This window comes from Triticum aestivum, chromosome 2D (assembly GCF_018294505.1).
Source record: "Triticum aestivum cultivar Chinese Spring chromosome 2D, IWGSC CS RefSeq v2.1, whole genome shotgun sequence".
In the NCBI taxonomy this organism is placed as follows: Eukaryota; Viridiplantae; Streptophyta; class Magnoliopsida; order Poales; family Poaceae; genus Triticum; species Triticum aestivum.
Window position 1 is genome coordinate 52318787 of NC_057799.1, and position 25344 is coordinate 52344130.

The window sequence follows — 25344 nt, forward strand, 5'->3', positions numbered from 1 at the left end:
CGCATCTACTATATGACTCATGTTCGACCTTTCGATCTCTTGTGTTCCGAGGCCATGTCTGTACATGCTAGGCTCGTCAAGTCAACCTAAGTGTTTCGCATGTGTTCCGAGGCCATGTATGTACATGCTAGGCTCGTCAACACCCGTTGTATGCGAACGTTAGAATCTATCACACCCGATCATCACGTGGTGCTTCGAAACAACGAACCTTCGCAACGGTGCACAGTTAGGGGGAACACATTCTTGAAATTTTAGTGAGGGATCATCTTATTTATGCTACCGTCATTCTAAGCAAATAAGATGTAAACATGACAGACATCACATGCAAATCATAAAGTGACATGATATGGCCAATATCATCTTGCGCCTTTTGATCTCCATCTTCGAGGCACGGCATGATCACCTTCGTCACCGGCATGACACCATGATCTCCATCATCGTGTCTTCATGAAGTTGTCTCGCCAACTATTACTTCTACTACTATGGCTAACGGTTAGCAATAAAGTAAAGTAATTACATGGCATTTTCATTGACACGCAGGTCACATAATAAATTAAGACAACTCATATGGCTCCTGCCGGTTGTCGTACTCATCGACATGCAAGTCGTGATTCCTATTACACGAACATGATCAATCCCATACATCACATATATCATTCATCACATCCTTTTGGCCATATCACATCACATAGCATACCCTGCAAAAACAAGTTAGACATCCTCTAATTGTTGTTGCATGTTTTACGTGGCTGCTATGGGTTTCTAGCAAGAACGTTTCTTACCTACGCAAAAGCCACAACGGTGATATGCCAATTGCTATTTACCCTTCATAAGGACCCTTTTCATTGAATCCGATCCGACTAAAGTGGGAGAGACAGACACCCGCTAGCCACCTTATGCATCAAGTGCATGTCAGTCGGTGGAACCTGTCTCACGTAAGAGTACGTGTAAGATCGGTCCGGGCCGCTTCATCCCACAATGCCGTCTAATCAAGATAAGACTAGTAACGGTAAGCAAATTGAACAAATCTTCGCCCACAACTACTTTGTGTTCTACTCGTGCATAGAATCTACGCATAAACCTGGCTCTGATACCACTGTTGGGGATCGTAGCAGAAATTTAAAATTTTCTACGTATCACCAAGATCAATCTATGGAGTCATCTAGCAACGAGAGAGAGGGGAGTGCATCTACATACCCTTGTAGATCGTGCGCGGAAGCGTTCAAGAGAACGGGGTTGATGGAGTCGTACTCGTCGTGATCTAAATCACCGATGATCCTAGCGCCGAATGGACGGCACCTCCACGTTCAACACACGTACGGAGCGGGGACGTCTCCTCCTTCTTGATCCAGCAAGGGGGGAGGAGAAGTTGATGGAGATCCAGCAGCACGACGGCGTGGTGGTGGAAGTAGCGGGATCCCGGCAGGGCTTTTCCAAGCGCAAGCGGGGAGGAAGAGGTGTCACGGGAGGGAGGGAGGCGCCAGGGCTTGGGGTGCTGCTCCCATGCGCCTCCCCACTATATATAGGGGTGGAGGGGGCTGGTTTCTTGCCCTCCAAGTCCATTGGGGCGTTGGCAAAGGTGGGGGAAAGAAATCCCATCATTTCCCTTCCCCACCGATTGTTATCCCCCTTTTTTAGGGATCTTGATCTTATCCCTTCGGGATATGATCTTATTCCTTCTAAGGTGGGATCTTGGTGCGCCTTGACCAGGGGTGTGGGGCCTTGCCCCCACTACCCACGTTCATGTGGGTCCCCCCATGCAGGTGGGCCCCACTTCGGAACCTTCTAGAACCTTCCCGGTACAATACCGAAAAATCCCGAACATTTTCCGGTGGCCAAAATAGGACTTCCCATATATAAATCTTTACCTCCGGACCATTCCGGAACTCGTCGTGACGTCCGGGATCTCATCCAGGACTCTGAACAACTTTCGGTTAATCGCATACTAATATCTCTACAACTCTAGCGTTACCGAACCTTAAGTGTGTAGACCCTACGGGTTTGGGAGACATGTAGACATGACCGAGACATTTCTCTGGTCAATAACCAACAGCGGGATCTGGATACCCATGTTGGCTCCCACATGCTCCACGATGATCTCATCGGATGAACCACGATGTCGAGGATTCAATCAATCCCGTATACAATTCTCTTTGTCTATCGGTACGATACTTGCCCGAGATTCGATCGTCGGTATCCCGATACCTTGTTCAATCTCGTTACCGGCAAGTCTCTTTACTCGTTCCCGTAACACATCATCCCGTGTTCAACTACTTGAACACATTGAGCTCATTATGATTATGTCCTACCGAGTGGGCCCACAGATACCTCTCCGTCACACGGAGTGACAAATCCCAGTCTCGATTCGTGCCAACACAACAGACACTTTCGGAGATACCCGTAGTGCACCTTTATAGCCACCCAGTTACGTTGTGACGTTTGGTACAGCCAAAGCATTCCTACGGTATCCGGGAGTTACACAATCTCATGGTCTAAGGAACTGATACTTGACATTAGAAAAGCTCTAGCAGACGAACTACACGATCTTGTGATATGCTTAGGATTGGGTCTTGTCCATCACATCATTCTCCTAATGATGTGATCCCATTATCAACGACATCCAATGTCCATGGTCAGGAAACCGTAACCATCTATTGATCAACGAGCTAGTCAACTAGAGGCTCACTAGGGACATGTTGTGGTCTATGTATTCACACATGTATTACGGTTTCCGGATAACACAATTATAGCATGAACAATAGACAATTATCATGAACAAGGAAATATAATAATAACCATTTTATTATTGCCTCTAGGGCATATTTCCAACTCTTTTTCTTCTCCGGCAGGCGCAGAACGAGTTCGCCGACGTTGTAAGTTTTGGCCCGCACCTCTCGGCTTTGATACCTACGAGCTTGCTGTTGATAAAATGCGGAATGGGCTTTTGCGACATCACGCTCCTCCTCCAGGGCATCTAAGTTGTCCTGCCGATCGAGCTCGGCCTCTCTCTCTCTTCGTACATGCGCACTCGAGGTGAGTCATGAATAATGTTGCAGGGTAGTACTGCCTCTGCGCCGTACACCATGAAGAAAGGTGTGAATCCGGTAGTGCGATTGGGCGTGGTCCGCAGCCCCGAAAGTACGGAGTCGAGCTCCTCAACCCAGTGCTTGTCTGACTCTTTCAAAGACCGCACTAGTCTAGACTTAATGCCGCTCATAATAAGACCATTGGCTCTTTTGACTTGACTGTTTGTTTGTGGATGATATACAGAGGCGTAATCGAGCTTGATGCCCAGATTAGCGCACTAGGTTTTCACTTCGTCGGCTGTGAAATTGGAGCCGTTATCAGTGATGATGCTATGCAGAACACCGTAACGGTGTACAACGCCGGATATAAAGTCTATTACTGGCCCGGACTCGGCCGTTTTAACTGGCTTAGCCTTTATCCACTTGGTGAATTTGTCCACCATGACTAGCAAATATATTTTTCTTATGGCTTCCCCCTTAAAGGGGTCCAACCATATCCAGTCCCCAGACTGCAAAAGGCCAAGTGATGGGGATTGTTTGTAGGGCGGTGGGGGCATATGGCTTTGGTTGGCGAAGAGTTGGCATCCAACGCAACGTTAGACAAGGTCCTGTGCATCCACTTGGGCCGTCGGCCAATAGAATCCTGTACGGAAGGCCTTGCTAACAAGGGCCCGGGCTACGGCGTGGTGCCCGCCGAGACCGGCATGCATCTCAGCCAGTAGCTGCCGCCCCTCTTCCTCGGAGATACATCTTTGAAGGACTCTGGTAGCGCTTTTCTTATAGAGCTCTCCGTCGTGAACCTTGTAGGCCTTCGAACGCCGGACAATGCGGCGGGCCTCGTTCTGGTCCTCAGGAAGCTCCTTCCTGTTAAGGTAGGCCAGGAAGGGTTCGGTTCACGGGGCAATGACTGCCATGATGAGATGCGCCGATGGTGTTATTTCGGTGGCTGAGCTTCCGATGATGTTGGTGTTTTCGGAATCTGGGGTTATGTTCGGATCCAGACTAGTGTTGCCGTTTTCCCCCTGCCACACCACGGATGGCTTAAAAAGCCTTTCCAGAAAGATATTAGGCGGGACGGGGTCACGCTTAGCGCCGATACGAGCAAGAACGTCTGCCGCTTGATTACTCTCTCGAGCCACATGATGAAACTCGAGCCCCTCGAACCGAGCCGACATTTTTATGACGGCATTACGATAAGCTGCCATCTTCGGATCTTTGGCATCGAAGTCTCCATTTATTTGAGATATTGCGAGGTTTGAGTCCCCGCGCACTTCCAGGCGTTGTATGCCCATGGAGACAGCCATCCGGAGACCATGCAATAAGGCCTCGTATTTGGCGGCGTTGTTGGAGTCTGTGTATAGTATTTGGAGTATGTACTGAACGACATCTCCAGTAGGGGACGTTAAAACGACGCCCGCTCCTAGCCTTGCCAGCATTTTGGAGCCATCGAAGTACATAACCCAATTGGAATATGTGCCGTACTCTTTAGGGAGTTCGTCCTCTGTCCATTCGGCGACGAAGTCAGCCAATACTTGGGATTTGATAGCTCGACGTGGTTTGTATGTAATATCAAATAAAAGGAGCTCAATGGCCCATTTGGCAATCCGGACGGTGGCATCGCGATTGTTTATTATGTCATTGAGTGGTACTTCGGAAGCCACCGTAATCGAGCACTCCTGGAAGTAGTGACGAAGCTTTCGGGATGCCATGAAGACCGCGTATGCTATCTTTTGATAATGGGGGTACCGGGATTTACATGGTGTGAGGACAGTGGATACGTAGTATACTGGCTTCTGAAGCGGGAATTTGTGTCCGTCATGTTCTCGTTCAACACGAGCACGGCGCTCACCACTTGATGTGTTGCCGATATGTATAATAACATCGGTTCACCGACGTTTGGCGCGGCCAGGATTGGGTTGCTCGCAAGAAGGGTTTTTATTTCCTCCAGTCCAGTTGTTGTCGCGTCCGTCCACTCGAAGTGATCGGTTCGCCGTAGAAGGCGATAGAGTGGCAGTGCCTTTTCTCCCAATCTGGAGATAAAGCGGCTTAAAGCTGCCACGCAACCCACGAATTTTTGGACTTGTTTAAGGTCTGTTGGCGTAGCCAATTGTGACAGAGCTCAGATTTTGGCTGGATTTGCTTCAATTCCTCTGTTGGAAACGATGAAGCCCAGCAGTTTTCCAGCGGGGATGCCGAAAACGCACTTTTCCGGATTGAGCTTAATGTCATACGCACGGAGGTTGTCGAATGTGAGACATAAATCATCTATTAGTGTCTCAACGTGCCTGGTTTTGATGACGATGTCGTCGACATAAGCTTCAACTGTCTTGCCGATCTGTTTCTCTAGGCATGTTTGAATCATGCGTTGGTATGTGGCGCCGGCGTTCTTAAGCCCGAAGGGCATGGTGTTGAAGCAGAATGGCCCATATGGGGTAATGAATGTTGTTGCAGCTTGATCGGACTCCTTCATTTTTATTTGATGGTATCCGGAATATGCATCAAGGAAACACAGTGAGTCGTGTCCTGCGGTAGCATCGATGATTTGATCGATGCGGGGGAGAGGGAAGGGATCCTTAGGGTAAGCCTTGTTGAGATCTTTGAAATCGACGCACAGGCGCTAGGATTTGTCCTTCTTTGGTACCATCACCAAGTTTGCCAGCCAGTCCGAATGTTTTATTTATCTAATGAACCCGGCCTCCATTAGCTTGGCTTACTCCTCCCCCATGGCTTGCCGTTTGGGTTCGGAAAAGCGCCGCAGTGCTTATTTGACTGGTTTATATCCCTTTAATATATTGAGACTATGCTCGGCCAGTTTACGTGGGATTCCAGGCATATCAGAAGGGTGCCAGGCGAATATATCCCAGTTTTCGCGAAGGAAATCCCGTAGCACGGCGTCGACCGTTGGGTCTAGTTGTGCTCCAATAGATGTTGTCTTCTTGGGGTCCGTTGGGTGGACCTGGAATTTGACTATTTCTTCTGCCGGCTTGAAGGAGGTGGATTTGGGTCGTTTGTCTAAGATCACATCGTCCTTATCCACCGTAGAGCGCAGTGCGGTTAATTCTTCGGCTGCGAGGGCTTCAGATAATGCCTCAAGGGCCAGGGATGCGGTTTTGTTTTTGGCGCGGAGTGCTATGTCCGGATCACTAACAAGAGTGATTATGCCGTTTGGTCCAGGCATTTTGAGCTTCATATACCCGTAATGAGGTATAGCTTGGAAGCGTGTAAAAGCGTCCCGCCCCAACAGGGCGTGGTATCCGCTACTGAAAGGAGCCACCTGGAAGGTGATCTCTTCAGACCGATAATTCTCTGGCGTGCCGAATACCACGTCAAGTGTGATTTTTCCCGCACACTGTGCCTCCCGACTAGTAATGATTCCTCGGAAGGTTGTGCTGCTTTGCTTGATGCGGCTCCTGTCTATTTCCATTTTGTGGAGTGTATCCTCATAGATGAGGTTTAGTCCGCTGCCTCCGTCCATGAGGACCTTGGTGAGTCTAAAGCTGTCCACGATGGGACTGAGGACTAATGCGGCTGGCGCTCGGACTGTCTTGTATTGCGGTTCATCACCGGCATTAAAGGTTATAGCCGTGTCGTTCCAAGGGTTTATCGCGGTGATTTGGCAGACTTCGGCGAGGTCCCTTTTGCGCTTATTGTTTGACGCGAATGTCTCGAAGACCGTCAATACTCTGGGGTCGTCGTCTTCTGGAGGGTGTTGCTCTGGGGCGTTTTTGGTAAGGATGCCCTCGCCGCTCTTGGCTACCTGCCGGAGTATCCAACATGCTCTAAGGCTGTGGGTTGGTATGGTGTCCGGTGTTGTGTGTATTTTGCATGGGCCATCGAGCCATCCCTCCAGAACGATTCCATGCCGCGTAATGGGTTTATGTTTCTCGGCTATTAGACTAGGCATGTCACGAGGATGTGCCCTTTTCGTCTGGACCAGCGGTTGAGTTGGGACCGATGGCTCCCAACAAGCTGCCTGATCTTTCCAGGCGCTTTCCATTGTGTTGTACTTCTGTACGATAGTTTCCAAGTCAGCGAAGTGCAGTATACGGCGGCGATTAATGGCGTTGAGGATTCCTTCGTTCGTGCAATTGTTGCAGAACGCGAATATCGCGTCCTCGTCACGGCAATCTTTAACCTTGTCCTTGACAAGGAGGGATCTGGCCCAGAAGTGGTGGACCGTTTCCTGAGACTGATGTTGTATGCTCATGAGAGCGCTTATGTCTTGGTGGGTGGGTGGAATTGGATTCAGACCCTGACCCGATCGATGATCCGGAGTCTGAAGGTTTTCCAGACTCAAGAGTCCGGGCTCTGGAGTATCTTCTGGTTGCCTGTGCCCGCCGTCTGATTCTATGTTCGGAAGGCTGGTCACCTCCTTTTGCTGGTGGGTGTCCGGCTCTGCAGGGTTGGTGACCCGGACATAGTCTGTCTTCAGTATAGGGGAAGAGTCGCCGTCTTGCTCCTCGACTACCGCTATCTGGTGGGTGACCGGTGGAGATTTGATTTCTCTTTGGTCGGGTTTAAGCCTGATCCGATCATAATCTGTGGCGATTCCCAGGGCGGCGATGCGATCAAGGAGCTCGTTTAAAGACGGAAACTCCGTCGGATCCATCTGCTTGGAGTGTTTGGGGTCGATACGAAGGGGATTTTTGATGGCCCGAGAGGTCATCGTCGGCTTAGCGGCCGAACGAGTGGTCATGGTAAAGCCGCCCAGCCGAAGGGTTTGGCCTAAGGCCAGTTCTCCTCCGGCAGTGATCTTGTCTTTAAGGACGAGGCGAGTCATCGATCCTGTCGTCGACGGCACAGTGGAACTCTCAATGAAAGCACCAATGTCGGTGTCAAAACCGGCGGATCTCGGGTAGGGGGTCCCGAACTGTGCGTCTAAGGTCGATGGTAACAGGGGACACGATGTTTACCCAGGTTCGGGCCCTCTCTATGGACGTAATACCCTACTTCCTGCTTGATTGATCTTGATGAATATGAGTATTACAAGAGTTGATCTACCACGAGATCGTAATGGCTAAACCCTAGAAGTCTAGCCTGTATGACTATGGTAATGAGTATCCGTCTTTCCGGACTAAGTCCTCCGGTTTATATAGACACCGGGAGGATCTAGGGTTACACAAGGTCGGTTACAAAGAAAGGAATCTACACATCCGGTCGCCAAGCTTGCCTTCCACGCCAAGGAGAGTCCCATCCGGACACGGGTGCAGTCTTCGGTCTTCGTATCTTCACAGCCCATCAGTCCGGCCCATGGCTAACAGGCCGGACGCCCGAGGACCCCTTAGTCCAGGACTCCCTCACCCGCTACGGCTGAGGCAAGCAGAGATGGAAGCCTCGAGGCGCAGGCGCAAACGATGGACGAGTCCGGGTCGTGGCCGGCTCTGTTTCCGGGTCATGGGCTGTTTTTCCCCTCTTTTTTTCTTTTCATTGATTTCCTTGATCCCGATTCGCCAATAGCGCTCGATGACCAGGCCGGGGTCAAGCCCTCGGTTCCTTTTACTTGAACTCGGTTTCGCTGCAAATCAGATCGAACCGATGACTTGTATTTTCCTTCAGCAGATACGCATCTGGTCGTGTACGCTGGCGTATAAACGCAACCCTAATTTTCTCTTGATCTTAAATCTTGTATATCTCGTTTTGACTGTTCGTCGATAATGTTATCTTCTGCGCCGGCTCTTTTTCATCCGGCACATCGCGAGCTTCTTGATCCCTGAAGAAATCCCTCCAAGAACTCAACACCACCGTGCGCAAGCCCCACGGTGGGCGCCAACTGTCGTGGAAGTGTCACGGCAGATGTCCTAGCGCGAGGACTTAGTCGTGAGGCCAACGCATCTATGCGGTAGCTTGAAGGAGTTAGTCGGAATCAAGAGACGCGAGGCGGATCAACACATAAGACAAGGATTTAGACAGCTTCGGGCCCCGGGAAACATCATTCGATAATAGCCCTACATGTTGTTTGTGGCTAGATCTCATTATGCTCATGAGAGAGACGCCGCATAAGCCGGCTCCCCTTTAGTCGTGTCTAGCCTTAGCAATTATTTTCTTCTCCCTCTTGGGGTGCCCTGCCCCTCCTTATATAAGTTGAAGGGGCGGGTTACATGTAGAGTCCAACTCGGCTTAAGACTTAAACTATTCTGACTTCTCTTCATGGGCTTCTTAACATCTTGGGCTTCTTAACGTCTCGGGCTTATTAACCCCAAGCGACTCTGTCTGCTGGGTTATGACTGTCTGCCGGGTTATGACTGTCTGCCGGGTTATGACTGTCTGCCGGTTTACCACCTGGTTTAACTGTCTGCCGGTTTACCACCTGGTTTAACTGTCTGCCAGTTTACCATCTGTCTTAACTGTATGCCTTAACCATCTGTCTTAACTCTCTGCCGGTTTACCAAGTCCCAGCCGGGTTATAATTCCGGCCGGGTCATACCGCGGGGTATATCCCTGACAGTGTTCCTTTTGCACGCGCGGATACCGTTAGAGGCGGTGCACCTGCGCCGCTCCGGCGAACTTGTACGTGGGATCAGAAGACAGGTTGTTCGAGGGAGATCCGACGAGGAGGAGACGACCCACGCAGACACGCTGCCCCAACTCTTCTTCCGCTGCACGGCACTGCGCGTCTAGTGGTAATGATCTGTGATCCATATCCCGTAGCATGTTCCTGGTTGTTCTGCGCGTAGGAAAATTTTAATTTGCAGTCGACGCACCCTACCGTAGATCCCAACAATTACATCTTGTAGTTGATTGCTATATGGTTTATTTGGTGGAAGATTATATGTTCAGATCCAATATGCTATTTAATACCCCTCTGATCTTGAGCATGTTTATCACTTGTGAGTAGTTACTTTTGTTCTAGAGGTCACGGGAGAAATCTTGTTGCAAGTAATCATGTGAACTTGATATGTGTTCGATATTTTAATAGTATGTATGTTGTGATTCCCTTAGTGGTGTCATGTGAACGTCGACTACATGACACTTCACCATATTTGGGCCTAAGGGAATGCATTGTGGAGTAGTAATTAGATGATGGGTTGCGAGAGTGACAGAAGCTTAAACCCTAGTTTATGCGTTATTCCGTAAGGGATCGATTGGATCCAAAAGTTTAATGCTATGGTTAGAATTTATTCTTAATACTTTTCTCATAGTTGTGGATGCTTGCGAGGGGGTTAATCATAAGTAGGAGGTTTGTTCAAGTAAGAACAACACCTAAGAACCGTTCCACCCACATATCAAATTATCAAAGTAGCGAACATAAATCGAACCAACATGATGAAAGTGACTGATGAAATTTCCGTGTACCCTCAAGAACGCTTTGATTATTATAAGAGACCGTTTTGGCCTGTCCTTTGCCTCAAAAGGATTGGGGCACCTTGCTGCATTTTTGTTACTACTATCATTACTTGCTCGTTACAAATTATCTTGCTATCAAACTACTCTGTTACTTATAATTTCAGCACTTGCAGACATTACCTTGCTGAAAACCACTTGTCATTTCCTTCTGCTCGTCGTTGGGTTCGACACTCTTACTTATCGAAAAGGCTACAATTGATCTCATATACTTGTGGGTCATCATAGGTACAATGTGTTATCATGTGCTAGGCAATATCTTTCTAAGGGGAAAAATGAATTGGCAATCGTGCATAAGCAATCATCCGGTGTGAAACGATGCAAACCAGAGAGACCAAAGTCGATGCACTATTTGCAAGTGTTTTGTTGTCTTTTTGCTAATGAAAATTTCCAACTGGCAAAATATACAATGTTTAGGTAATCTTTTTCGGGCTTGTGATTCCTGCTACTAAAGCAATAAGATGCTACAAAATGCGTTTTTCCCTCGAGCAACATACACTCGTACGAGAGAACTAGGTGCCTAGGGTTTCTGAAGCATCCCCACCAGATCTAGGCAAAGCACCCTCACCGAAGACAACCAATAGATCACGGTGCCTTCTTGTAGCATGGGATCTGCACCGCTCGCCAAAGCTGAAATCGTCCATCGAAACCCCGAAGCTTCGAGTCATGGCGAAGGAGTAGCATGTCGCAGACAATATGGTGCGCCATAGGGCCATATTCGAGGGGATGGGAGGGGGTGCTGTTTGCGGGTCGGGGCCTATGCTGGGGGGGTGGTGGTGGCCGCAATCTCACCTAGGGCGAAAGGCAACCACCCACGATTCATGCTCGCGGGTGGTTCACGGTAGGGAAGGGGGAGGGGGTGTTGTGTTGAAGCAGGACATAAACTGCAACGGTTAAGGGATGGACACCTGCATGTGTCCGGCTCACTAGCACTACTAGGAATAACCCTAGTAGTAGCGCTTGTTTTATAGCTATCAGTAGCGCTTGTACAAGCGCTACCAGTAAGACGCTACAGCTAACTGGTAGCAGTAGCGCTGGTTTTCCAGCACTACTGCTATACATAGTTAGCAGTAGCGCTTGGTAGGGAAAGGCGCTACTGATAATAGTAAGTAGCAGTAGCGTTTCTTTTGAAAAGCGCTACTACTAAATTTTTCTGTATTTTTGAAAATGCAGCTTATTGTCGTTGTACAGTACTTTCATTATATGATTTTATTACCATGATTAGTTATTATATATAACAGTGGGTGAAATAAACGTGAATTAGATTAGTGGAGGCATCATGTGGTGCATGTCCAAAATATTACTAATCAAGTTTGGATTAGTAGTACTTTCGATGTGTACCACATGTTGCCTCCACTTGAATCTAATCCATGTTCATTTCACCCGCTGATATATATAATAACTCATCATGCTCATATAACAACTTAGCATCATGCATCATCATAATAATTTGGTCATCATTTTCGTCCATGCGACATCATATAACAACTTGGTCACTAGTCATAATCACAACTCCTCATCATCATCATCAACTCTAATTCGAAACAGCCTACTGTTTTTTTTGTGAGCATCTTTTTTTTCATGGGCATCGATGGAGCGGGGGAAACTAATGGGCCTTGGCTGGCACGGGTGGGGCCAACGCCCAACGGGTCCGTGGGCCTGGGCTCGTGCGTTTGCCGGGCAGACAAACCCAGTCGCAGCACCGCACCGCGCCGCGCCGGACCGGGTCGATCGGCAGTTCCGCCTCGATCGCCCTCCTCTCTCTCGCTCGGCCGCGATCGCACGCACGGCGGCACGGCGGAGAGACGGCACACCGCCACGCCCCGACCGGCCTGGCCTCCCTCTAGATTTCCCTCTCCTCCTCTGCCCCGCGCGCGCCGGGGCCGGAGGGTCGGTCGATGGGCAACGCGAGCGGCAGGCTGGAGGACATCGCGGACGCCGAGATGGACGAGGGCCGCGGCCACGTGCGGCGCGCTTCGTCTACGGGATACGTCGGGGGCGTGAGGGGTGGCGGCGGAGGTGGCGCCGCAGGAGGGGGTGGAGGGTCGTCCTCGCCGGGAAGCCCCCCGCGGCCGCACTCGCCGCGCATGTTCGTGCCCCAGGTCAGTCAGATCGATCACGCACGTACACATACCTAATTTAATCAAATCCTCCCCTGAATCCGGCGCCCGGTTTCGAATCATAGCGAGCTTCCTGCCTCCAAATTCCCAGTGCGACGCGACGGCGTGGCTCTCGCCTTATGCCGCACCGCGCTTCTCGCTCGATCCGATGAGATCGCACCATGACCCCGAAGGCATCGATGGATTAGAGCAGCCAGCCACGGTTAAGTGCTAATTTAGAACTACGGTTGATTTAATCCCTTGGCTATCTGTCTGCCTGTCGTCACCGTGAGCCTCCATTGCTATCTGAACTCTGAAGACCTGTTGTCTGAAACTTCCTGTTTGTGACAGTCTGACAGATGAATGATTGGTTCAGGTTATAGTTGAGAGGTAAAGAATATTGAACATTTTCCTTGGTGAGATTGAAATACTGAACAGATTGGCTTCACCTTCCTCGACTAGTGGCTTTCATCTAGAAATCTCCAGCTGGCCTCCCACCGGTCAACTTTGGCGATCACACAATAGTTTATACTGTAAAAGAAAACCACTGGCAGTTTGTGTCTTTGCTTGATGTGTTTATTACCGAACTACTCTCTCTGTAAACTAATATAAGAGCGTTTAGATCACTAAAGTAGTGTTCAAAACACTCTTATATTAGTTTACGGAGGGAGTACTATCGAAAGTCTTTAATTAATATTAACAGAGTTACACGGAGTGATTGACAATTTGTTGCATCCAAATGCACAAAGAACAATTCGGTCGTATATCTGTCAGTAGCATCTGTTCTGAAAATTTCGTGGCATATTTGGTAGCCAAAAGTCTGAATGCCTACCTATCTTGTCAATCGATTTTACCACCTCGGTCTCATATTTGCCATAAGAGACTGCATATACAGCTCTTCTTACACATGACCATTATCAATTCTTTGGTATATCTTGTATTGCAGAGCCCTGTAACTCCACTGCAAAGAGCTTCAGATGTGCCACCTCCGGTGTTCAACCAGATATTGATGCGTGATCAGGATGATTCCGACGGCCCCCCTCCAAAGAGGATCCCTACTTTGCTTGTGTGGCCTCATGGAGGCAAGTGTATTTTCGTGGAAGGATCATGGGATCACTGGACATCAAAGTACAAATTCTCATCAACCAGCAGTGACCTTTTCTCCCCATAACTGAAACTTGATGAAATAGCAGGCTTGAAATACTGACAGTGCCAAACATACATGGCAGGAAAACCGTCCAGAAATCTGGGAAAGACCACACCATCCTGTTAGAGCTACCATCAGGAGTTTACAGGTACAGATTCATCGTCGATGGAGAAAGAAGATACCTCCCCGATCTTCCCTGTGAGACCGACAACGTGGGCAACATCGTGAACCTTCTTGACGTGAATGTGAGTATTCATTTGTTACTGATCTTACTGATCAAGGTGTGTATATATGTTCATGGTATCCATTTGATCATCGGTGATGCAACACAATTGGTGCAGGACTTTGTGCCCGAAAGTGTGGAGAGCGTGTCGGAGCTGATGGCGCCCCCCTCCCCGGACTCGAGCTACGGGTTCCAGATCCCCGAGGACAAGGAGTTCGCCAAGGAGCCCCCCACCCTCCCGGCGCAACTCTATCTGGGCGTGCTCAACTCGCGGAGCGCGGAGCAGCGGGAGTGCGCGCGGCCGAGGCATGTGGTGCTGAACCACCTCTACATCGAGAAGGGGTGGGGCGCGCAGCCGCTGGTGGCGCTCGGCCACACCCACCGGTTCCGGTCCAAGTACGTCACCACCGTCCTCTACAAGGCCATCGAGCGATAGCGCTTACCGTAGCGCATGAAGCCGCTGCCGCCGAACGCAAGCGAGAGGATTTTCGCCCCTCATGTCTGCGCCGGTCGGATCGTGCACAATTGCATAAACAAGCTGTAATTTTCAAATAGAGATCATGTTCATTTTTTCTGTTGAGACAACTGCAGTCATTTGTCAAGAATAAAATCAGAGTAACACAAGATTATGGAGCGTGTCACTGCTCATACGCCTGGTTTTGACGGTGCTCAACTGCTCATGAACAAAATTGCTGCTGTTTGTAAAATCCTAAGAAAACTTGCCAGGAAAAAAAAACTTATACAAGTGTAAAGGGGAGGGTAGCCCAGAGGCCCAACAATGAGCGGCTGTGGTGCCAAAAGGCCCAGTGTCCTGACGAGTGAAAATTTGCAGAGCTGGAGGACTGATTGGCGAAATTGGGCACTCCGCGTCCCAACCGCGTGGGGGGCATTCCCGTCATTTCTCCCTTGTTTGAAAGATGCCAGCGGACAGTGCATTATCGAGAAATTCCTTCCTTGTGCGGCCCCACGTGTCGGCGCCGTCCACAGAGATGCACGGGCCTTTGGCCCTAACGGAACGCCCGATGTTACCAAAATGCCCCCTCGTTGGGCATGATACGTGTATTTGCAAATTTCCATGTGTTTGCCATCTTCTACTATAACTCTTTTGGTATGTTTTTCTTTTATCTTCTAGTATATGCTGGGCTTCATGGGGATTGATCTTCTATGTTGTCCGCTATGTACATTTCTCAGGAGGTCTGCGGTGGAGATGTAAATATAATTGTGCTATTTATCCTCGTTAAGAAAGGACACCTTTGAATATATTTCTAAGAGGAATTTTGGAAGACTTTTAGACGTGTGACCTAAAAAGATTCCATACGCGTAGAAGCCGTGTATTTGTTCTTACAGAATAATACTATGCTATGACGCCTATCGCCGTCCTCGTGCCACAATCGAGCAGCTGGACCTTATCGTTGTTTTAGAGAAGGATAGATGAATGTTTGAGAAGCAAGCGAGAATACAATATTTTGTGGTCCGATCCCCTTGTACATATACACGTCTCAGGCTAAGTAGTAATAGAGCCACTTACACACGTGCGTGTCCAACTTACTCATGGGCCAATCCATTCTATCGAGTCTTCGTCTACCGGTCCATTGCCGTGCTCCATCTCTCTCTTTTTGAGATGTCCAATCTTTGGCGCCATGGCATACCAAGACTACATCATAATGTCATCATAAATCCAGCATCTTTGATATCAGTACACAATCATACGTACATGCAGTGTGGAAGCACAGTAGGAACACATGAAAGGCCCAAATGCACACACACGAGGAGGGATCACACAACCATAACCATGGGGATGCACGACCGACCCCGAGTCAAGAGAAATACACGAGGCATGCCAGAGCCTAGCCATGACACAAGTTGCATTAGTTTTCTACCCAAGTTAGGTGGCCATCACATGATCATTCCATGAATTCGTGCCTCTCACCACCTACTACCAAAAGCACACCAAATGTGCATTAGAAATCACAAGTGGCACATCTACTGGCTTGCAATTATTCGAGCTTAGCATATATTTTCTCTGGAGCTAGCGGTAGTAATGAACAACAAGAGCGTCACGGGGAGGGCGGCAGAGGGGCAGTTTGGGGAATTCGGCGCGCGGACGCTAACGGCCGCGTTTAGCGGAACTGACGGTGGGGCGTTGTATAAATCCGGCCGGGAAAATTCCACCGGACGCCACGCCACAGAACGCTCCGGGCCTCTCTCTGTTTGCTCTCGCGTCCGCCGCGCCCGTCCCGTCCCGCCTGCGCCCGCGCGTGTGCTCGCTCGCCGCCTCCGATCCACCGGCCCACCACCGCGCCGGCGGCATGGCGGATCAGCTCACCGACGACCAGATCGCCGAGTTCAAGGAGGCCTTCAGCCTCTTCGACAAGGACGGAGATGGTGAGCGCGTCCCTCCTCCCTCCCTCCCCCCTCCCTTACACCTCCCGTCCCTCGGATCTCTCCTTGGCGCGACGCTCGCCGCCGCCGCGCGCGCGGTGGCATTGCCCCTGCCTCCCCCGTCGCGGGGCGCTCCTTTCGTGGATTCGCGCTGCCGGGTGGCAGATCCGGCCCGGATCTGGGCCTAGCCGCTGGGAAAATCGCTTGTTGCTGTCGTGTGCGCGCCTAGTGGCGAGGCGATGATGTGCACGCGACGCTTATCCTCGGGGTTGACCATTTCGTGACAAGGACGTCTCGTCTTGTCGCCGTCTAGGTTTTATTTTGTTTTTGGATCGCGTCGCGATCGCGTTCACTGTCGCTTCTAGAACAACTAAGCCTGAACGGGTCGTGATTGTTGACCGTGGACTGTCGCTGTGTAGCAGTAGCTTGCTCTTCATCGCACTTTTTTCGATTTAGGTAGTTTAATTCGCGCAGAGATCCCTGGAGGTGGAGAAAAATCTCGCCATGTAGTATTATAGGGAAATTCATGAACGTTTGATGACGTGGTATAGTAAATTTTAAGCTATTGTTTGATTCGGCTTTGGATGATTTGGTTGAAGTTTCTTATTAGTCATGTAGAGTACCATAATGTAAAAGTTTGGTTAATAACCGTGTAGAACTGTCTGGGTTTGAACTTTCCACAGCGAATTTACTGTTGCATCAATCTACTTTGATGTTATGAAATTGCTGTGCACACGATTGTTTCACAGACGACTTCTGTACGATGCTCCCATCGATGGCTGCTGCCTGCAGCATATGTGATAAACGGTTGTACTCCCTCTGTCCCATAACTACACTAGTGTCAAAAAGCGTCTTACATTATGGGACAGAGGGAGTAGTTTTTTTGTCGTCTGTGAATCGTCCGCAAGCGGTCGTCCGTGTAGCACTGCTGTTGATGTTATTTTGTGAACTTATCGAGGATAAATCTAGGTTTGAACTTTCCACTGCGAATTTACTGTTGCATTAATCTACTTTGATGTTATTGTGTGAACTTATCACTGAGGATAAATCTAGATATGCACCTTCCCACTTGAACCTATGCAAGATATTCTCAGTATTGTACCCTGCGTGGATATTCTCAGTATTAGCACCCTGCGTGGATAGTCCTTACTGCTTTCAATCTCATTTAGACCTTATCCATTACTGGCAATAAGCCTATTATTTCCTTTTTTTTTCATAAGTTGATCTCTCCTGAATTGATGTGTAGTTAACAGTGATGTTTGCTGTTTTCTAAAGAAATTTTAATTTGTTTTAAGCACAATCAACGTTCTATGTTTGATCCTGGAGTTGTTTGTATGTGTCTCTTACAGGTTGCATCACCACCAAGGAGCTGGGAACAGTCATGCGTTCGCTGGGGCAGAACCCAACGGAGGCTGAGCTCCAGGACATGATCAATGAAGTCGACGCTGATGGCAACGGCACCATTGACTTCCCAGAGTTCCTCAACCTGATGGCCCGCAAGATGAAGGACACTGACTCAGAGGAGGAGCTCAAGGAGGCCTTCAGGGTGTTTGACAAGGACCAAAACGGCTTCATCTCTGCTGCTGAGCTCCGCCACGTCATGACGAACCTCGGCGAGAAGCTCACCGACGAGGAGGTGGACGAGATGATCCGTGAAGCCGACGTCGACGGTGATGGCCAGATCAACTACGAGGAGTTCGTCAAGGTCATGATGGCCAAATGAGCACCGTGCTCCGTGCTCCCAAGCAGGAGGAGAATTGTGCATTGCATATTAGTTTAAGATGCAACTCTTATTTGATCGATTTCCAGTTAAGCATCCTACCTAGCTGTAGCTGCTAAAGCGGATCGGACGACGCAATTCCTGCTATGTTCTCCAGTGTGTTTCCAGACCTCTTGTGTTTTATGTGAACTTGTGTCCTCCCTGGTGTATCCTGATTGCTGTTGGGCCCCGTTTGTAGTATATTTTTTCATCAACTTCTGCTTCACTCTTCTAGTATCAATGGAAAGCCGGTGTTTCGTAATTCTTTGACTCTTCATTAATTTTACAGATGTTATCCTGAGCTGTGGTGCGTGCTTTCGCTTGTGAATGGCAGATGAAGATACAATTGATGTATGTGATGCTGGATGAAATTTGAAATTTAAATTTAGCCTTCACAGAAAAGTATCAGGCTTAAATGTGCTGCTGGGTAGGTTGCAACCAACAATTGCTGGATGATAGCAACGTTGCAGCCTGTGCCTGTGAGGAGTAGTAGGTAGCAACTACCACCGTGCTCATGGTCCTCTTAAGGCCTGGAATTCCATGTGCTTGTGGAAGAGTTGAACACTTGCACATGGAGCAGGAGAAGAAGCTCAAGGTGCTCTGCCTCCATGGCTTCCGGACGAGCGGCGGTTTCCTGAAGAAGCAGATCAGCAAATGGCACCCTTCCATCCTCCAGCAGTTCGACACGGTTTCTTCCCTCGACTCGATGATAGATCCTGTTTAAGCGCTTTTCGCCTTTTTTGCTTTGGTTTGATCCCAAGTTCAATTCTGCTGGGTTTTTCAGGTCTTCCCTGATGGCCAGTTCCCAGCTGGGGGGAAATCGGACATCGAGGGCATATTCCCCCCACCATACTTCGAGTGGTTTCAGTTCGACAAGGTATTCTTCAGTACTCCCTCCGTAAACTAATATAAGAGTGTTTAGAATACTAAAATAGTGATCTAAACGCTCTTATATTAGTTTACAGAGGGAGTAGAAACCAAGACTGAAATCAGCACTTCATCTAGCCTCAGTTTGGTTCCCTGCTAGCATCACTCATGTGCTCCTATGCAGGATTTCACCGAATACACAAATCTGGAAGAGTGCATTGCCTATCTCTGCGATTACATGGTGAAAAACGGGCCTTTCGACGGCCTGCTTGGATTCTCCCAGGTAGGAAACTACTTTTTTCCAAAAGAACCACATCCCAACTGTTTGAGGCGCCTGTGGCAACACAGGATCAAACATAGTTGTACTACTGTGTTTTAGTTCATCTTATTGACTTCCCTTTGCTTCCAGGGTGCAACACTTTCAGCCCTTTTGATAGGCTACCAAGCACAGGTACTCCTCTTGAACTCTCAGATTCTGCAAACTTTTGAGTCCTCGAGATAAGTTCCAGAGACATACAAAGGAGCAAGAAACAACAGATCGGATCTGCAAATATTAATAAAGCAACTGTGACATCCATCTACCGTTATTAAACAACAGAGTCCCCGCGATCTAGCAATTTTAGTTAGTGGTAGAGAGTCTTTTGGCCCCTTTATTAATAGGAAACTCCTGCCCATCCTGACAGAATAGTAAATTTTGATAAATTTAGAGTGTCACATGCCACACTCTAGGACAGAGAAAGTTATTCTTCAAGAGCATATGCCGAAGATATCATAAACTTATGCAGAACATGTTGATACAGGCTTGCATCTGTCTCTAAGTTAACAATTCTAATAAGTATTTACTAGGACATGGAAATTTGGCTCAATGGAAGATGTGCTCCAAACTATCTGCTGCTTCTGGTTCCATGTGGATTCTGACTAGGTTGAATGATTTAGGGCAAGGCGCTGAATGATCACCCACCAATTAAGTTCATGGTGTCAGTATCCGGGAGCAAATTCAGGGACCCAAGCATCTGCGATGTGGCCTACAAGGACCTGATCAAGGCGAAATCTGTACATTTCATTGGAGAGAAAGACTGGCTCAAAGTACCTTCCGAGGAGCTGGCTTCTGCCTTTGCTGACCCTCTCATCATAAGGCACCCCCAGGGTCACACTGTCCCCAGGCTTGGTTTGCACTCTCCCCTGTCTTTCCATGCGAATAACTGTCGAAATTTCTTGTGAATAGATTGAGAGGCAGATTGTTTGTCTTTTACAGATGAGGCATCTGTGAAGCAGCTTTCTGAATGGAGCGCAAGCATCCTGGAAGATCTCAAGAACGCAGATGCTCCCAAGGCCTCAAATTCAGAGAGCTCAGGAAATAAGGACAATGTCGGCGTGGAGTCAGCAGAAAACCTGATGGAACAAGTTGCAGCTTGAGGCAGTAGCCGAACTTCGCTTGTTGAGTTGCGTTGGTGTTTGAAACCTGTTGCTTGCTTGCTTGCTGTATCCAGATGGTGGACCTTGTTCACCGTATTAGCCTCATTGCGAGATGAGAATAAATCAGTCCCGATTTGCCTGTTCTTTTCCTCCCATGTTCATCCTTTTTATCTTGATATCAGTATGCTCCGACGCTAGACAAACAAAATTTTAACCTTTCCTTCTTCAAGGGAAAAAAGAGAGGCACTTGAACCTACTGGTATATATTTCATCTGCTTCTAGACCATGAAGTCATGAACCAGCCTAAAGCTCTATATACATCGAGCACCCGACGAATCTACAAAGAACAACGAACAACTATATACATGAGAACCTAAAATACTACTTCCTGAGAAAGACACTCTGCAGCTGCCTCATGTGGAGCCTCTTTCTTCAGCCTCACTCTCGCAAACCCAAACAACATCCTTTATCTGTGCAGAGAGTGTTTTGTAGAACTGCGAACAATTAATGCCGAGTCAGTAAGGTTTACCCATTGGATATAATCTGATTTGCAACCACAAGAATAAACTCAAGGTTAAAAAAAGGCATTCTTCTTTGTTGGGTACTGATTGTGTTCTAAGTTGCTTGCTTAAATTACGTGTGCGTAGTCCTTCATGGGCACTTCCGCACTTGTATAGAATAAAAAAGCTTCAAGAAAGAAGCTACTGTACATCTTAATTTACTAGTGAAATGAGTAAAATAGCTAAAGAACCACAATATTCAAGAGCAGTACCTTCTGAAATTCCAGAGTATCTCCTTTTGCCTTTTTCAGCTCAACAACAAACAAAGATGGAGCCACTTGGAAAACCTAGAAATGTCATCCTTGATCAATAATTGCATTACATTGTGAAACACATTTCTCAAACTGCTGTGTTTTTTTCTAACCTCAGTTGCAACATTTAGGTTTCCTTTTCTTCCTGCTTCTAGGTTCTTCATTCGCATCTAGAAAGAACAAGATATAAAATGAAAGGTTTAAGTCATGGGGATGACAAGGACAGTCTCAGTTACTCATATTCAGATACTTCAAATTTCGCACAACCTATGTTAAAAGTCATATCCATGGGAGGATGCTTGGCATTACCTTGTAGTTCTTCTTTTGGATGTCAAAGCCAAGTGGCTTAGCAGCCTCTTCTATCCGACTGATGATTTCTTCAGGAGGACATTGCGATGTAAATCTTGTTTCTCTTCTGTACTTCTGTCATTGGTTAACAAACTTTAGCATGGCTTCTTGTGAAAAGTTGCCATAAATATACAGATGTTGTAAAGAGATTCATGGGACACAATGCTGGAACAATTCCTAACCTTATCAGCTTCAAAAAAATTGCGTAGGTTCAGTCCTTTATTCAGTGATATCAACTCGAATGCGTTCATCGAAGCTGGCTGCCCTTCCATTTCCTCCTCAACTTGTTTTTCCTGGAAACCATAGTAACCATCCATATTAGTAATATTAACTCAGCCATAAAGGCTAACAGCTTTTCCAGTGAAAATAAGATTGGTTAACTCACTTCTGAGTCTCCGAAAGCAGCATCAACATCATCCAAACTAGTTTGATGTTTCTCATCAAAAACAGGTGGCTTATATCCTTTTTTGAACCATGGGTCTTTCAATAGTTGTGGGATAGTTATGCGCTGGTCAACGACAATGAAGAACCGAGTAAGAAAGAACTCCCTAAGTAATGTAGTCATAGACCAAAAAAAGTGCAGAGCCACCACTTGTGTTGTATGGAAGCAGTTCTGTTGACCTTTTGGCTGGCTACTTTCAAATTTCAGAAATGGAATGTGAAGTAAAAAAAGCTTACAGTAGAAGGATTGGGATCCAGAATCCTGGGAATCAGCCTTTTAGCTCCATCAGAAAACCAAGAGGGACAAGTAAACTGAGCTCCAGAGATCTGTCAAGAGCAAGAGAGTAAATGCAAATGTACAGCCAGCAATATTGGCAATTAACGTATTTTCTTATTCCCTCTATCTTACCTTTTTATAAAGGGCTGAGACGTTGTCATCCTCAAAAGGCAGATATCCAGCAAGCATCACAAAAAGAATTACCCCACAAGACCAAAGGTCTGCAAGCGCACCATTATAGCCCTTATCTTGGATAACCTGGATATTGGGTAGCATTAGATTTTAGGCATGTTCATTCCTGGTTAAAACAGAATCACTGCAAATGTATAAGGACCAGTTACCTCGGGAGCAACATAGTTCGGTGTCCCACAGGTAGTATGTAGTAACCCATCAGCCTGTTGAGTTGAAGTAATCGGAGGTTACAGTTTAATAAGTTAGATGACATCAACAAAAACTACAGAGATGCAATCAATTGTGTGGTCTATAAGATTGTTATGTGTTATTACCTTCGCCTGCTCAGATATCGCACTCAAGCCAAAGTCTGAGACTTTGAGGTTCCCAGCAGTATCAAGCAACAAATTCTCTAGCTGGCATACATAAAACATCCATTTGTCAGTTTCATGTTTCGCTAAACCAGATACATAAATTGGAACCAAGGGGTTGAGTGGTCGGCGATGTACCTTCAGATCTCGGTGGTATACACCCCTGCTATGGCAATAATCAACAGCGTTGATCAACTGCTGAAAGTATCTGCGGGCTTCATCCTCCTTCAAGCTCCCACGGGCGGCCTGGTTATGAAGTTAGAAGAAATTAATAAAAGCGTCGTGTAAAAAATATCCTGCTAACTCCCATCATGGAGAAATACAAAACAAGAGATGCAGTAGTACTAACGATGATATCATGGAGCTCCCCACCCGTAACGTATTCCAGAACAATGAAAATTCTCGCCTTGCTTCCCATGACCTGTTACAGTGAAGTCAAATAGTTGGTTGTGAACTGTAGATTTGAATGTAAATATTTCTAATGTAAGTAGGCGATATCATACTTAAAATAAAATGCCAAAGTTTGGCCTTTACCTCATGGAGGCGGACAACATTGGGGTGCTGTATCAGCTTCATCGTACAGATTTCTCGTCTAATCTGCCAAAAGAGTTCAGAGCGGCGTCAACATCAAGGTAGAGCATAAGCCCGTAAGCTAGCCCCCTTTCTTGACTATATTTAGAATGAAATACAGGAGCAGTTATTTTTGCGCATAATGACAGCTCAGTTCTAGTAGAAAGCATGAGCCAGGGAACTTTCTCTATGCTGTGAAATATCCAGGAAACAGAGCATTCATGCACAGGAAATTATCAGAAAATGGTCTGACCTGCTCGACCAACCCGTGCTTGTGAACCTTGGCCTTGTCAAGGATCTTGATGGCGACAGGATCCCCAGACTCGGTGTCCTTGGCGAACCGGACCTTGGCGAACGTCCCTTCCCCGATGGTCCGCCCGAGCTCATACTTGCCGACTCGTCGCCGCACCTTGAGCGAGGCTTGCCTCCTTGCCTTGTACATCCTCCAGGTCAGTCTTTCCTCAAGCCAGTCTCCGAAGACCTGCCATTTTTGAACAATTTAAGATGTGGTGGAACCGGAAAATTCAGCACCCAACACAGGCAGCATGAGACAGCTCAGGCAAGGGTGGAGGAGGAGGAGCAGGACAAATGCTGCAGCATTAATTTGACCATATATATAATAACGCTTTTCATTCATGACTTAGAAACTGAAACCAAATCGGCAACGTGCAAGCTTCATCGCCTGCAGCTTCCTGGAAGCTGCCTGCCGAAACCTTTATGCATTTATGGTGGCTAATTAATTTCAGTGGTTACTGCTTCGGGGCGAAACGTCAGCAGTCGGATCTCGCCGTTAAACGTCTCCGGATACTTGCGTGGTTCACGAAGCATGCCGCGCGCTAGCTAGGGCCCTTGAAATCTCAGACGGATATTTTCTGCCTGGCGCTCTGATGTAAGCCTCGGGAAGGATTTAGAAAACTGAATGTCAAAACTGCTGAAAAAACCCAGGCCATGGAGATTAACCAAGAAAGGATGAAGATTTCGTGCAGCATCTGAAACGGCACTGGGAAGGGAACAGGGGCAAAACGAATGGCGCGCGAGAGAGAAACCCCAGCCCCAACCCGGAAAGCTCCATGGCGTCATTTCTTTCCCTTTCCCCAAGCGGAAGTGGGAGAGACGAGGATGCAAGTCTGTGCTGACGGAATGTTGCACGTGCAGGGACATCGACACGCAAGCCGGCCGGCCGGGCAGGAGCCGGAATCCCCTCCCCGGAATGCTAGCCGGAGAGAGGGCTCCCCGCCCTTTCTTGGGTCCCGACGGACGGACGGAAGGAAAGAGGCGAGAATTCCGGTGAATCAATGCGGGCGGCCGGGGCGAGAAAGAGGGATCTCTTGGGAGGGGGCGTACCTTGTTCGGAGAGTCGCCGCCGGGGAGAGGAACGGAGAGGAGGGGGCCACGGCTCACGAGGAGGGAGGAGAAGGAGGCAGCCAGCACCAGCAGCCAGCGCGTGCGGGATGGAGATGGGGGGATGATGAGGGAGGGAGGGAGGGAGAAGCTCGCAGTCGCGGGGGCGGGGGTGGGGGCAGGGTCGCCTCCTGGCCTTTCCTTTTTGTAAGGCGCGTGGCGACGGACCGGACAAACGGCCCCCACCGTTTGCCTTGCCCCTCGTACCTGCACCGCTGATGGGAATGGGATGCCATCATTAATAAATCTAAACCACTTCTTCTATAAGAAAATAGGGAATTTGGGTTTCTGGCTTTTCTACCTTTCCAAGCAGTGGCGCCCGTTCATGCTGGCCCCTTGCGCGGCGTCTCGTGCGGCGTGTATTATGAGACGGAGGGAGTACGCCGAGTTTTCGCTTGATGTTTCGTGAACCGTGGCGAGAGAGATGTCGGCGTGCTCTGGATCACGGCTTGCAAGTTGTGTTATCGCTAGATCATTTTGGCGAGCGAACATGTGAAGTTCCTTAATTGGTTGGCAGTCATTGCTTGATTTCGGTTTTGGAGTGAGCGAGAGAGGGGGTGGGTGGGGGGGGGTGCTTAGGCTTGATCACATTTTGTCATGACAATGTGTTACTACTATTGACATACTTTCAACCCCGGTGTGCCGCTCCCGCCAATGGCTTTCCGAGACCTCCTCCCACCTTCAGCGGTTGGGT

General features: G+C 48.3%; 4 protein-coding genes across 5 annotated transcripts; 3 read left to right on the forward strand and 1 right to left on the reverse strand.

Annotated features, from left to right (window-relative positions):
• Positions 1-12064: 12064 nt before the first annotated feature.
• On the forward strand, positions 12065-14484 carry LOC123051500 (SNF1-related protein kinase regulatory subunit beta-1). Its single transcript, XM_044474388.1, has 4 exons — positions 12065-12469; positions 13413-13594; positions 13696-13858; positions 13955-14484. The coding sequence occupies exons 1-4, from the start codon at positions 12266-12268 to the stop codon at positions 14270-14272; spliced, it is 867 nt and encodes a 288-aa protein (XP_044330323.1). The 5' UTR covers positions 12065-12265; the 3' UTR covers positions 14273-14484.
• A 1532-nt stretch (positions 14485-16016) lies between these two features.
• LOC130494098 (calmodulin) lies at positions 16017-18239 on the forward strand. The gene is made up of 2 exons (NM_001422309.1): positions 16017-16221; positions 17568-18239. Exons 1-2 carry the CDS (start codon positions 16146-16148, stop codon positions 17939-17941), a joined length of 450 nt encoding a protein of 149 aa, NP_001409238.1. The 5' UTR covers positions 16017-16145; the 3' UTR covers positions 17942-18239.
• A 305-nt stretch (positions 18240-18544) lies between these two features.
• Positions 18545-20403, forward strand: LOC543241 (dihydrofolate reductase). Its single transcript, NM_001422310.1, has 6 exons — positions 18545-18665; positions 18762-18854; positions 19029-19127; positions 19254-19295; positions 19781-20012; positions 20100-20403. Exons 1-6 carry the CDS (start codon positions 18549-18551, stop codon positions 20258-20260), a joined length of 744 nt encoding a protein of 247 aa, NP_001409239.1. The 5' UTR covers positions 18545-18548; the 3' UTR covers positions 20261-20403.
• A 99-nt stretch (positions 20404-20502) lies between these two features.
• Positions 20503-24756, reverse strand: LOC123051501 (CBL-interacting protein kinase 31). Of its 2 annotated transcripts, XM_044474389.1 has the most exons (15): positions 24594-24756; positions 23503-23730; positions 23214-23276; positions 23029-23100; positions 22818-22925; positions 22644-22724; positions 22479-22532; positions 22270-22395; positions 22098-22187; positions 21805-21927; positions 21602-21712; positions 21381-21494; positions 21185-21241; positions 21033-21107; positions 20503-20754 (listed from the first exon to the last, which is right to left on the reverse strand). In XM_044474389.1, exons 2-15 carry the CDS (start codon positions 23689-23691, stop codon positions 20674-20676), a joined length of 1344 nt encoding a protein of 447 aa, XP_044330324.1. In that variant the 5' UTR covers positions 23692-23730; positions 24594-24756; the 3' UTR covers positions 20503-20673. The 2 variants fall into 2 exon arrangements, with proteins under 2 accessions (XP_044330324.1, XP_044330325.1); XM_044474390.1 differs by having other exon boundaries at positions 22644-22925.
• Between the last annotated feature and the right edge of the window lie 588 nt (positions 24757-25344).

Excerpts from the sequence above, each read along its gene's own strand:
- LOC123051500 (XM_044474388.1), top strand. The coding sequence starts at position 12,266 with ATGGGCAACGCGAGCGGCAGGCTGGAGGACATCGCGGACGCCGAGATG. Across the intron at positions 12,470-13,412 it reads CGCGCATGTTCGTGCCCCAG|AGCCCTGTAACTCCACTGCA; the intron begins GTCAGTCAGATC and ends CTTGTATTGCAG. Across the intron at positions 13,595-13,695 it reads TGGGATCACTGGACATCAAA|GAAAACCGTCCAGAAATCTG; the intron begins GTACAAATTCTC and ends CATACATGGCAG.
- LOC130494098 (NM_001422309.1), top strand. The coding sequence starts at position 16,146 with ATGGCGGATCAGCTCACCGACGACCAGATCGCCGAGTTCAAGGAGGCC. Across the intron at positions 16,222-17,567 it reads CTTCGACAAGGACGGAGATG|GTTGCATCACCACCAAGGAG; the intron begins GTGAGCGCGTCC and ends TGTCTCTTACAG.
- LOC543241 (NM_001422310.1), top strand. The coding sequence starts at position 18,549 with ATGGAGCAGGAGAAGAAGCTCAAGGTGCTCTGCCTCCATGGCTTCCGG. Across the intron at positions 18,666-18,761 it reads TCCTCCAGCAGTTCGACACG|GTCTTCCCTGATGGCCAGTT; the intron begins GTTTCTTCCCTC and ends TGGGTTTTTCAG. Across the intron at positions 20,013-20,099 it reads TCACACTGTCCCCAGGCTTG|ATGAGGCATCTGTGAAGCAG; the intron begins GTTTGCACTCTC and ends TGTCTTTTACAG.
- LOC123051501 (XM_044474390.1), bottom strand. The coding sequence starts at position 23,691 with ATGTACAAGGCAAGGAGGCAAGCCTCGCTCAAGGTGCGGCGACGAGTC. Across the intron at positions 22,396-22,478 it reads CGAACTATGTTGCTCCCGAG|GTTATCCAAGATAAGGGCTA; the intron begins GTAACTGGTCCT and ends CCCAATATCCAG. Across the intron at positions 21,242-21,380 it reads TCCAAAAGAAGAACTACAAG|ATGCGAATGAAGAACCTAGA; the intron begins GTAATGCCAAGC and ends TGTTCTTTCTAG.